Source organism: Phascolarctos cinereus, unplaced genomic scaffold, assembly GCF_003287225.1.
Source record: "Phascolarctos cinereus isolate Bilbo 61053 unplaced genomic scaffold, phaCin_HiC Scaffold_726;HRSCAF=1367, whole genome shotgun sequence".
In the NCBI taxonomy this organism is placed as follows: domain Eukaryota; kingdom Metazoa; phylum Chordata; class Mammalia; order Diprotodontia; family Phascolarctidae; genus Phascolarctos; species Phascolarctos cinereus.
In genome coordinates, this window is record NW_027556098.1 from 177,573,857 (window position 1) to 177,587,291 (window position 13,435).

At 41.0% G+C, this 13,435-nt stretch overlaps 1 protein-coding gene across 1 annotated transcript in view; it reads left to right on the top strand.

The window, feature by feature from the left end:
- The window catches only part of SORL1 (sortilin related receptor 1), a 213,393-nt gene extending 200,587 nt beyond the window's left edge, over positions 1–12,806 (top strand). Inside the window, 6 exon segments of the mRNA XM_020984875.2 lie at positions 355–529; positions 3,296–3,402; positions 4,847–4,945; positions 4,947–5,040; positions 6,278–6,490; positions 8,229–12,806. Of these exon segments, the coding sequence (XP_020840534.1) occupies positions 355–529; positions 3,296–3,402; positions 4,847–4,945; positions 4,947–5,040; positions 6,278–6,490; positions 8,229–8,296 (756 nt within the window). The 3' untranslated portion in view covers positions 8,297–12,806.
- The last annotated feature ends 629 nt before the right edge of the window (positions 12,807–13,435 follow it).

A 13,435-nucleotide genomic window follows, 5' to 3' on the forward strand; every position in this document is an offset into this window, starting at 1 on the left:
TGGCTATTATTGTTTCAAGGGGAACTAAATCCTGAGTTCATGTTTTTCTTCCCTGTTCCGTTCTGCTGGTGTCTTGATAAATGCCATCTCCCCTGGAGTCATGAGTAGGGTCTTGGTATATATTTGATGGTTTCAGGCAAAGTTCTACTAATAAATTCTCGTAATGAGGTTGAGACCTACTTGGGCCCCATGGGTCCTCAGAGGATGCAGCTGGGTACTGTAGTTCAGAATGCTGTTGCCTGGGGTCACCATGGCTAAATATACCCATGTTACATCATCTGTCATACATCCAGAAAGGACAAAGAACATTGCAAAATAGCTGATATGCATCAATGTGGTTCTCTACCCCTCCAGTTATATGCTGTGGCAGTTAGAGATTTAATCCGAAAGACTGACAGGAATTACAAAGTGAAATCCCGGAATAGCACGGTGGAATACCCGATTACCAAATTGGAACCTGGTGGAAAATACCATGTCATTGTGCAACTTGGAAACATGAGCAAAGAAGCTACTGTGAAAATTAATACAGGTAAGCAAGAGGGGGTTCTGCATTATCTGGATGCCAACTAGATTTGAAAGATAGCTCCAGAGTTAACACAAAGCAGCTGCTTGGGCATGAAGTCTTTTAAAGCCTGAGTCTACCAAATCTGTGACTTCTCTGTCCAGCTTTGTCCCACAGGGAAATGAGTGTAATAGCAAGTTGGAAAAGGGAAGAGCACAGTTTTGGAGAAGGGGGAGGGATTAGGTACATTAAACTCAACTGAATCATTGTCATTCTGCTGCTCCCCAAAGCTTTAAAATGGTGGGAGTCCTCAAGGGTCGTGAAGATAGGAGCGCTCCCCTTTTGCAAACGTTTCACAATATTGCTGAAAGGGCACCAGAATTATAATTTGTCCACAGTTCCATGGGAGATATAGTCAGCTCTTTCGTGCCTGTTCCCACCTGTCTCCCTGACTTGTGGAGTGGTGGGTATGGGGGGGTGTGATGATTCCGCTGTGAGTATACTGCAGAGATTAAGGTTGAATGGTTTTCCCCATCAGTGGAACTCTTCCAGGTTTTCATTGTTAGCCACCGATTTGTACCCTTGCAGGTCTTCTTGTCTCTCCCCTCACCTCCTTCCAATCCATGTTATATACTACTGCCAAATTAATCTACGTATCATCCTTGACTCCTTATTCATCTCACATATTCAGTCAGTTGTTAAATCTTATCATTTCTGTTCCTGCATTATCTCTTGCATATGTCTTCACCTTCCTGCTCATACAGCTACCATCATCACCTCTTGGCAGGACTCTTGCAACGGCCTTCTAATTGTACTTCCTGCCTCAAGCCTCTTCCCATTCCAATCTGTACTCCACACAGCCACCAAAATGATTTTCCTAAAGACTTGTCTCAGATTTGATCATGCCATCCTCTCTCTCTTAGCAAACTGCAGTGACTCCCAGTGACCCTAAGACAAAATGTAAATGCATCTGTTGGACATAGAAATCTCTTTACAACCTGGTCCCTTCTACCTTTCCAGTCTTCTTACTTCCTTCTGTTCTTGGACTAGTTGAATTTCTTCCCATGACACTCTTATTTCCCATCTCCATTACCTTGAACTGGCTATCCCTCATGCCTAGAATACAATCCTTCCTCATTCCCGCTTTTTAGCTTTGAGGATCTGCCCAAGGGTCACCTTTTATGTGAAAACCTTTACCGACAAGACAGCTAGGTAACCTAGGCATAATGCATAGAGTCCCGGAGTTGGAGTCAGAAGAACTGAATTCATATCCTGTTTCAGATTCTCAACTAAAGTGTGACCCTAGCCAAGTCACTTACCTGCTATCTGCCTCAGTTTCCTCATCTGTAAAATGATAATACCCCCTATCTCATGAGGATCAACTGAGATTGATCATGTTATAGAAATGCTAGCTGTTATCCTCCTGGTTGCTAGTATACTCTCTCCTAAAACTACCTTTTTTTTGGGTGTATATGTATGTGTATACACATACATACACATATACTGGATTATAATTTTACATATATATATATATTATATATACACATATATGTATGTCTCTAAATAGTGAATATATATTTCATATAACATGTATGTATGTATGTATGCACATACATACATCTTATATTACATGTATATCTAGATAATCTATCACACATTTAACATATATGTATATGTGTATGTCATGTATGTACTTATATATGTCCTCTCCCTAGTTACAACGTTAGCTCCTCGAGGGCAGCATTGTTTCAGTTTTGTCATGGCTTGCTTAGCCCAGTGCCTAATATAAAGTAAGTACTTAATAAATTCTTGTTGGTTGGTTGATTCTGTATGAATATCTCTTCGTGTCATTCACTCTTCTGCTCAAAGTCTATCAAATTCTGTCCACCAAATCAAGTTTGATCTGCTTAATCTGGCATCCAAAGCCCTCCACAGTTTGCAACTGTCCTACCTTTCCAGCCTTATCTTTACACTGCTGTTCTCTAAATGCTCCTCAGCTTAACTGGACTGAACAATCTCCTATCCCTTGTGCATGTTCTGTATTTTTTTATTTCCTTGTTTCTATCCATGCTGTATGCTGTGCATGCAATGTCCTTCCCTACCCCTGTAGTGGAGTCTTTCCTCTATAGGACCTCACCTTTCTGCTGGATTTAATCTGTATTTTTTTGTAGTGTGATTTTTTTTGTAACTGTGTTAAATGCTTGTTATAAGCTCTAGGAAGGCAGGGACCTTATTTTCTCTACTCTGTGTTTCTCCTCACTTCCCAGGCCCACTCTTTCTTCCCAAACTTAACACAATTCTCTGCATGCAGTTGGGGCTAAATGAATGAATTGCAGAGGTGTGTGTGCTGCAGTAGAAATTTGGAATATGGAGAAAAGGTCCTAGAATGAGATTCAGGAACCAGGATCAGAGGCAGGAGAGGGTTTTCTTGGGCTGCAAGGAGGGATATCTGTGAGTAAAGGGCTTCAAGTGTGTTTGGGGAATGTGAGCAACAGGAAAGATGGATGAACACAGGTATCAGGAGCAGTTCCTTCTCCAGGTCCCTCCCAATTCAGCAGATACTTCCTCCTTTCTGTGTTGCCAGCTCTCCTAGGGGAGGGATGATCACCCAGAGCAAAATCAAGAACCAAGAGCTGAGTGCTGGTCATTAGTGTGGTATCTTTCCATGCCCCTGTTCCTTTGGTCCTTCTCAGGTAGAGGTACAATGACCAGCCAGCTAAGACCCATAGTCTAAAAGGTACCCAGATCCTGTACATATCCACTAATGGAGAGCCTCATCTCTTCAATTTTCAGTGTCATTATCCGCACCAGATGCCTTAAAAATCATAACAGAAAATGACCACGTTCTTCTCTTTTGGAAAAGTCTAGCCTTAAAGGAAAAGTATTTTAATGAAAGCAGGGTAAGTGCCTTATTCATTCTCATTGTCTTTTTTTTTCTCCTTTGACTTTGGGAATCCAGTTGAAATGCTCTTTCAGAGACGAGCTCGTTAACAGAATGCTTGGCATAGATGGAGGGCAGAAAAATAGGGCAAGGCAGTGAACTTGAGAATTAAAGGACCATTTTCTGTGTGATTGCTAATTAGTGAAATGTTTATGTGGCACATTAAGTATAGAAATCACTGCACTAAGCACTTTTCCATCCTGAACTCTTCACTTAAAAAGAGGGGGAGATGGGCTGGGGCAGACGCTGTGAGCTGGAAGGAGAATGATTCTGCCTCAGACCACTGAGCTACACCTTTCTCAGAGCCATGTAAGCAGCTGTCCTCAAGCAGCAATGTCAGCCGAATAGCTTGCCCTATAAACCAGTTGTCTCATCAGCTCTTCTCTTCCCAGAGATAAGTGGCAGCAAATTGAACTTAAAGGTATTTGGTTGGCCTAAGGAAAGTCAGTTATTTGATGTGGCAACCTTAAAATGTTTGAGGCAATATGGCATAGTTGATAGAGTTCCAGACTTGGAGTCCCAAAGACCTGGGTTTAAGTCCCCACTCTGACCCTTAGGGGCTGTGTGAGTGCTCAGCCTCTCTGCTGAGGCTTACCTGCTCAGCTACAGACTACATTTACATCGGTAAAGGGAATTCCCACACCAGTGAAACTGTGTATTCTTGGTGTGTTACTATAACTTTGTATTGTATCGTAGATCTGTATTGTGTATCTTAATGTCTCCACTTCCAAAGTATGAGACCATTTTCCCTACTGGTCGGTTGTTGACCTTTGTTTTCGAAGAGGACCAAAATAACATCGCTATATTGGGGTCAAGGTACAATGTGTCCAACGTTAGCTGATCAGACCAGTCTGAGCTTGGAGATCTCTACCACAGGTCGAGCACAAATAATCCATGTGAACATTTAGGTGGAGATGTCTCTAAATTTGTGCATCTCATGTTTCTTTTGAGCTACTGCATTTCCACTAAGAACACTAGGCTAGAAGTAAAGAGATCTGAATTCTAATCCCCAGTTTAGCTGACCACGGACTTGATCTCTGTCTTTGACCAGATCACTTTGTTCCTCAGTTTCCTTCTTTATAAAAAATGATGGGTTTGGACCAGAACAGGGGTGGGGAACCTTTGGCCTCGAGGCCACATGTGGCCCTCTAAGTCCTCGGGTGCAGCTCTTTAACTGAATCCAAACTTCACAGAACAAATCCCCCTAATAAAAGGATTTAGTCTGTAAAACTTGGACTCAGTCAAAAGGCTGCACCCAAGGACCTAGAAGGCCACATGTGGCCTCGAGGCCAAAGGTTCCCCACCCCTGGACCAGGACATCTTTGAGGTCCCTTAACACTCTAGCATTCTTGGTATGATTCTTTGTGTGTGGTATGTGCTCACGTCTACATGTTTGCTCTTAGGGTTATGAGATACGCATGTATGACAGCGTGATGAATATCACCGCGTACCTTGGGAACACCACCGACAATTTCTTTAAAATTTCTAATCTGAAGATGGGCCCACAATTATACTTTCTCAGTACAAGCAAGATGCCTTATCGGTGGCCAGATCTGTGGAGAGCCTGCAGTACTTCTCTATGATGAGTTAGGGTTCGGTGAGTCACCAGCATCACTGGTTTCTTCCTGCAGTTTTCAGAAGGCTTCAGGTTGCTCCATAGAATCTTACTCATATACCTTTCTAGTGCTGTAATTAAACTTTGCTATCAGCTCAGAAAGATCAGAGTCAGCACCTGACACAACTCTTGTAATAGAAGGTTTGTGGGAGGTGAGGTCGGGAGCAGAGGATTTAGGAGCACAGTTAGTCCGAAACAACAGAAAACCAGCAGGCATTGTCTGCCTGGCTATTGTGGTATGATATGTATGAACTGTGCAGCTACACAAACACACATACTACTTCTTTCTATGCCAGCTCCCTCCCCTTTCTCTTCACCATTCGCTGTGTAGGTGGTCTGATAACTGAGTTAGGTCATGGTGGGTGAGAAGGCCCTGATTCATTGTAAATTACAACCAAACAACGGTTAAAAAAATCACACACGCCCCATCTTGTGTTAAGTCACTATTTATCAAAGTGCTTTGTGTGACAACATTCCAGAGACAGGCTCTGATGAGAAAGTCCTGGTTTATTTAACATTTTTCCCCAGAAGATTGGTCCCTGTATCGTGGCTAAGTTAAGGTTTCATGTGTATGTTTTGCCCTTGATCTGTGTAAGTTCCATTTACATTGAGAAAAGAGTCTAGAGCCTAAATCTTATCTTCAAGTTGTTATTTTTTTTTCCCATAGATGGTTTAAACATTTTTATAGAAGAGTTTGGGTTCTTTTTTTTTTAAGGCAAAAAAAAAATAAAAGCACAGGCGATAAGTCAGTATTCTAGTGAATGAGTATTTTATATCACTTAACAGAGCTTCAGGTAATTGCAGTTCAGTGCAACTTGGGTGCCAAGTCGGGGAAATAATTGCAATCTCAGTAATTAGTGGTCTGGTTTCACATCCTCTTGTACACGGCAAGCAAGTGGTCTTGAGTAATAATGCTAATGAAATCAATGCTGATACCCCCAACAAAGGTCTCCCTTCCAAGAGATCATCTAAATAACCAACAAGGCAGTGATTAAGAGTCTAATGTAATTACCATATTTGCATTCTCAAGGCCTATGGTCTGTCAGCTCATGGCGGGCAATCAAAAAATAGTCATGTGGGAACATATCATACAAGGAGGCTGCTCAGGGTTGCACATCTCAAAAGATAGGGAGAGGGGACTATTGGGGCAGTCAGGAAACTGGAGGGGGTCATCTCCTCCATCCCCTGCATGTTCCTTATTGATGTCTTCTGTTGGCAGGTGGGGATGCATCAGCATTCCAGGCTGGAAGATCGACCGATGTGGCTGCCATTGTGGTTCCTATATTATTCCTGCTTCTGGTGACCGTGGGGATAGGGTTTGTAGTCCTATACACACGGCATCGGAGGCTGCAGAATAGCTTCACTGCCTTTGCCAACAGTCACTATAGCTCACGGCTTGGTTCAGCCATTTTCTCATCAGGGGATGATCTTGGTAAGCATGGCTTGGTTGTTATGGTGGTTTTCCTTTAAACCACTTATTTTCTAAGCCAGTGATTCATTTTAGGGCTCCCTGAGGCCTGTCCTTTGTCTATATTTTGTGTACTGCCAAAGTGAGTTATTCATTAGCCAATAATACTATTGGAATGGGTTAAATTAGTTTAAATTAAATTTAAATTAGGTCATGATCCCACCTTTGTCGCTTACTATCTGTGTGACCTTGTGCAAGTCACTTTAACTTCTTAATTTTTTCACCTGTAAAATAAGGATATTGAACTAGTTGGCCTCTGAAGTGCCTTTGAGCTTGAGGTTAAGATCCTTGCCATGTTAACTCATGTCTGGCATCCTCTTCAGCTTCCGTGCCATTCTGGTCACACCTCTGAGGGAGTGGCATTTATCTGGGAACTTGCCTCCTCTGGGTGCAAAAATCAGACCTTAGAAACTCTCCAAATATCTTCCGAATCTATGGGAAACCTGCCCCCCAAAATAACTTACTACCCCGACTCATACACGTAATATACCATTAATCTCATCTCCTTGGGGCAACTTTGGAGGACTTGATGTAGGTCTTAGTCATGCTTTTGCGGGGCAGGTTCTGTTCCCCTAAAATGTTCCCTTCCTCTCTTGATCCTTCTCCTGAGTCCTAAAAGTAATTTCATCAATCACACATTAGCTTTGTAACAATAGCAGAACAAGAGGTGACTCTCCTAAGTGGTAACTGCACTCTGAGACCACTTCTGCTCTGGTCTCTTCCTCAATTCCCTGTGTGTTTGATAAACTCTTTGGTCCACCTGGCTTAAAGAAAAACCACCATGTGGGGAAAGGGAAGATGGGTGGGTTTGGGGGTTTTGCTAGGGGAGGAGTGGTACCTCTACAGCTCAGCTCCATTCTCTTAAACATTGAGTGCCTCTTGGTTGTATAAGACACAAGTCATGGACTGCAGAGGAAATACAGCCTGTATTCTCAAGGAATTTATATTCCTTATTCTCATGGGTCTTTACCCACTTGTGTCAGTGCAAAGAGAGCACTATGGGCCAAGCAGAGAGGGCAGACCATGCAATTGACTCTGGATTGATTAATGGAAGGAGGACAGTGTAACAAAGAAAACCTGTGAAAACATCATGCCTTCCAGGTCATTTTTTTTTTCATCCCACAAAGTTATCTTCCTAATCCTGTTAAACTTCGATTGATACCAAAAGAAATTTATACTCCTTTAGTGCCCTCACAATGCTGGGTATTGTGTCAGAGGGCTTGGATTCAAATCCCAATCCTGCTATTTAACTACTAATTTGGCCTTAGTCAAGTTCCAGAACATCTTGGGTCAGTCAGTCATCTTATATTTATCAAGTGCCTACCATGTGCCAGGCACCATGCCAAGCACTGGACGTGTCTAGATCTCAGTTCCCTTATGTGTTAGCTCTGAGGCTTTTTTCAAGCTCTAAATTTATATAGGGATCCTGTGATCTTCATGTGACTCAGCAAGGTATTGAGAGGCAAAACAGAACCAAGGCTGTGTTACAGAATTCTATAAACTCTATGTGGCTACACTGAGAGTTTGCTGTGCTGGATAACATGGAGGCTGCAGCCTTGTCCTTTATGATGAGGGAACTGTGTGTGTGTGTGTGTGTGTGTGTGTGTGTGTGTGTGTGTGTGTGTGTGTGTGGTAGGGAGAGGGGGCCATGGGTGGGGTGACAGTGTATGAGAAGTTTACCAACAGTTATGTTTGTCTTTAGGAGATGATGACGAGGATGCTCCCATGATAACGGGATTTTCAGATGACGTCCCCATGGTTATAGCCTGAAGAGTGTTCCTCACTGTAAACCAAATGGTGTAAATATTTTATTTGATAAAGATAGTTGATGGTTTATTTTAAAAAAAAATGCACTTTGAGTTGCAATACGTTATTTTTATATGGGCCAAAAAAGAGGACAAAAACAAAAAAAAAGAGAAAGAAATGAATGAATAAACTTTGTAGTAATCAACTGTGAACAACAAGAAACCAGGTTGATTTTAGTCATCAGATTGCTTTGATTTGACATTAATTTAGTCTTACAGGGCTGTGCTTGCTGGGCATGCTTTTAAGTCTGTGAGATAATTTTTGGTTTAATAAATTGGCTACTCCCTTTTATTTTTCTAAGGCAACAGAAATGTATTTAATAAAAACTTCAGGAGAACTACAGTGGGTGAAATCCCCCTCTCCTTGAAGGAGTGACTGAATTTTAAATATTCTTTGGATTTTGTTTATATGCAAATTTGGCGTGGCTGGGGTTGGGGAGGATGCTTTTATTTTGTTCTGTTAATTTATTGGGGCCTCTCTTTGGGGCTAGAATTTTGTGGTTATGTGACATTGCATGTGTTACTGAGCCCTCCTCTCTCACAGGGCCCAGGAGTGGGACAAAAGCAATGGTTTTGCCATTCCTGAAGAAACCCATTTTAATCTAACGTGTTTAACATTACTGTATTTGATAGGAGAGACACTTGAAACCAATACTCAGTTTCAATTAGACAGAACTGCAGCTTGTGCATCTTGCCAACCATAAGCTTACTCTTGCTTATATTAAGCGATGGAATTTTACTCTATTTGCCCGTGTACAAGACATAACTTCTGAAGCTGAAATGGTGGCGTAAGAGAACACTGCTCTATTATACACTGCTGCAGTCTTCATTGGGGAAAAAAGATTCCTTCTACTGTGAGAGAGAGTTAGCTCCCAACTCAATGCAATATGTGACCAATCGATACTCTGGAAAATAGAGTACCTTATTTTTTTTCGATTTATGCATCTTCAGTTTTAAGTTTTATATTTGAGATAATAGTGTGGCCGATATTTTTTCTTAAAAATACTTGGTGTATATAGCTGTTTTGGATTGGGTTAGTGCCTTCTCTTTCTTTTTCTCTCACAATCCCTTCTCTCTCCTTCCTCTCTTCCTCCCTTTCTCTCTCATGCTCTCTCTCTCTCTTTCTTTTTTTTACCCTCTATTTCTTTTCTTCCTTTCCTTCCTTCCTTCTTTCCTCCCTTCCTTCCTTTCTTCCATCCTTCTTTTCCTTCCTTCCTCCCTCTCTCCCTCCCTCTCTCCCTCTCTCTCTTCCTTCCTGCCTTCCTTCCTTTCTCTAAAGAGAAAGTGCTACATTCTCACCAAAATAGCTGAATAATCCAAAATTTTGGGCCACCAAACCATAATTAGCAGTAGAAGCAAAAATGGGGTTTGTTCATTCTCTTCACAAAATGATTTGTTCTTCTGCCTTTATAAAGTCACCTGAGTGTCAAAAACGAAAACAAAAAACAACACTGGCCATTTAATGTAGAATGCACTGCGGCCTGTCACGCTTCTCTTTAGCAGTTAGAGATGTCTGCATCCTTGTCTGACATTGTTGTAGTTGTATTGTGTGGTTTGTCACTGTGAAACTTCTTCCCAGGTTGGGACCAATGAATGACCTGTGGGGAGAATCCAAAGTTATGTCTTTTAATACATGTTTCTGATATGCAAAGCTTTGTGAAGCCTCATCATCGCTGCTAGATGCAGTGTACCTCTGTCTTTTCTCAAGTATTTGATTTATTTTAACCAAAAGTATCTTGTTTTGTGTAACAAAATGTACTTACAGTCTTCTTAAGGATTGTGTTGGGGGAGAAAAAGAGCCCATAGTCTTTTTTAAACTGTTGACTTTAATTTCAGATAAGAAATATTTGAAACGATACAAGTTTCATTCTCGGTGTGGCTACTCCTCTCATTTTTAATGTGTGGTGGTGGTGGTGAAGTGAGCCTTCTCCCAGGCCATTGTTTCTTTTTGAAAGACAGGAGTTTTATTGGTTTTCTCCATTCTTGGCTGGGATTTTATTATTGATTATTCCTTCTACCTCCCCCTTTAATTACTCCTTTAAGTAGCTGAAAGATTAAAAATCAGGGGGTGGGGAGAAGAGAGAATTAATTAAATTTAAATAAATAAATTAATTTAATTAAATAAATTAAACGAGGAAGTATGATTCTTTTCCTCCCTTCCTATCAATCCTTTGTGTTGTCTGTTAAAACCATCATACAGGGCTCTGGTGAGCTCTAAGACATTGTTTTCATTGATTCTGTAGGTAATTTCGTGTATAGATCAGGTCTCCGTCAGCAATGTTTAGGTATTTTTGAGAGTTCCTAGTGCCTCGCAATGCTGTGTGCACAGTACTGAATATGCCGGCCACCACCTCTCCCCTTGAAATAATGCCCCTTGTGCTGTTAGAGAAAGCAGCCTTGTAGGGCTAGTGCATTTTATATAAACAGAAGAGCTCAGCTCCAGAATACGAAGATAGATATAGATAGATGCAGCGATGTGTAAATTGTATATTTTTATGGAGTTTTGAAGCACATCAGCTTTCTTCATGTAGTTGTGTGGGGTCGGGATGTATATATGAAATCTAAAGGGATCCAGTGTGGTTGAAGTGGCACTGGGAAATGTCAAGAAATTTCTGAGTGCCTTTTCAAGTGACTGGATATTTTCCCTCACTGTGACACAGCCAATGTCAGTGGGTGCTTTTGGCAAAGGGGGTCTCGTGCCTTGGTGAAGATGCTCTCCATTTGATCTGTCATGTTTGAGGGGGAGTGGGGAGTTTTCATATTTCTCCCAGTAGAACCAAGTCCCCTAATGGGGATCATTGAAATTGAGCAAGGGGAACAGATTGGGCAAGGAATAACATCAAGAAGTTTGTACTGGAAGTTGACTGTCTGTGTGGTATGTGCAGCAAAACCCTTTGGACTTTATGTGACATGGGCCTCTCTTGAGGTGTTTAATTAGCAGTCATGATTGGACAGTAGAGTCCTGCAGAGTCCTTGAGGAGGCCATGTCTGTATAGTCCAACCTTCCAGGTTGTTAAAAAACAAAACAAAACAAGACAAAACACCTCTAGCAGCTTGGTGGCTGACTTAAAAGTCTGTGAAAACCCTTACGATGCCAGCCACTGGGAGGAGCTTTTGTCTCTTGAAAAAGGAGTTTATAGGGATTCATTCTATCCTTAATGGCATCCCTAGGATCACTGCCACTGATGACAGAGGGAGAGGTTAGCTGTCTCCTGCTTTCTTCTTCCAGTAACGTGTAACCCATATAGTATGTTCCTAAATGTCAAATGTCCATTCAATAAATTAGCTCGATTGTGCCTCATAGGTCACTTCTCTTGAATGGAAAAGAGGCAATGTCAAGTGTAGGGGATGTGACAAGGGAAGCCCCTCCCCCAACACACACACACACACACACACACACACACACACACACACACACACACATACCTGCTTTATTCAGTCATTCTTTCAGTTGGTTTAGGTAGACTAGTTATTGTATCTTGTGAAAATACGTCCCCAAATTTTCTTCCTAGGGGAAGATCCATCCTAGCAGTTTGATTCCTTCTTCACCGAGGTTGCTGCTACTGATGGAGAACCCCTCACCCAAGACTGTCTACTGACTGCAGGTCTTCCAGACTATTTCATCTCTCACTGGCAAAGAATAAAATCCGTGCAAAGAAGGCATCTAGGAAAATAATCAAACTGAATGCCACCTTATGTTGATTAAATATCCAGGCGGGAATCTTTGAAACAGCTTACATTAGGACTCTTCTTTGAAATTCCTGCCATCTAATTAGTCTTAACTTGAATGTTTAAAAACCAGTACATTGAGTTTATACAAGTTCTTCTCTATGCAAGCCTAAGCGATGGAATAAGATAACATACTGGCAGCATGCTGATGAGAGGTATGTTTTCAAAAAGGTATCATCACCACTTAACAGGAAAAGAGGCTAAGGGAGGATTAGGTGCATATATGTTTCTGCCCACTCATTTAGAGCAGCCATATCGCAACTTTTAAGAGCCAAGTAATCCAGGAATGGTATTAGTCTCATGTATAGTATCTTAGAGGGATGAAAGAGTGAATGGTGAAATGGAACAATATTATTCTCCTGTTTGCCATAGAGCTTCTCTCTTGAAAGATTCTGTTAGGAATCATTAAAAATTTTAAGCAAATTCACAAGCATTTGCAGAAAAAAAAATAAATCCTGTACTGCTCTTATTTAAGCAAAACTCTATATTTGTTCTTCTCCAAAGTAACATTAGATGTTTATAATTTAAATTGCCTTGATAAGTTTCTTAAGTCACTGATTTCTGCTAAAGATTTTACTATATTGTCGCACAATTTTAAAGGATTTTTGTCTTTGTCAACTTTTTTCACTGAATAAAAAATTAATTGGGTCAAGAAAACATCTACTTTAAAAAATCCATTCTACATATGTGTCTTGAGTTCTTCCTCTGAGTGCAATAAAGATGGCTAATGCAGTCTCTGAACACCATTTGATGTGTGTGGTTTAAAAGGATATTTGTTTCATAGACACGAGAACACTGAGATCTGGGACAATTTTGTTATTAACAGGATCACTCAGGATGTGGATCCATGAAGAACACTCTGTCTTTGTGTTGTCAGAGGAGGGGAATGGGAGAGGTGGGCTATGTTTTGACTGGCTGGCTTGAAATAAATAGAATTTGTCACACGTGGGGTAGTAACTCTGGACTTTTCCTCGGAGTTGTATCTATACTAGCTAAGAGGCAAATTTGAGACTCCAAATTGAGATTTTTCTGCCTTTTCCTGGCTCCAAACATCAAAAAAACAAATCTGTGTATTTTTTAAATATAAGAGGAAAAAAGCACATAGGTATAGATGGGTCCTTAAACCTTTCAAGAAGTTTTAATAGTCTGGTGAGCAGTAAAGAGAAGAAAAGAATTAGTAAATGCTTAATAACAAAATAAAAGAAAGCTGCTTAGAAAAAGTGTAGAATAATAGAAAACTAATGAATATAGGAAATGGGGGGGGCAAATTTTAACTCAGTAGTCTGTGTTAAAAGATCTAAAAGTCCTGGCTTACATATTTACTAACCAAGTGAAAGCAATAGGGGCTATACCTGTGATTTCATTGGCGGAGGAA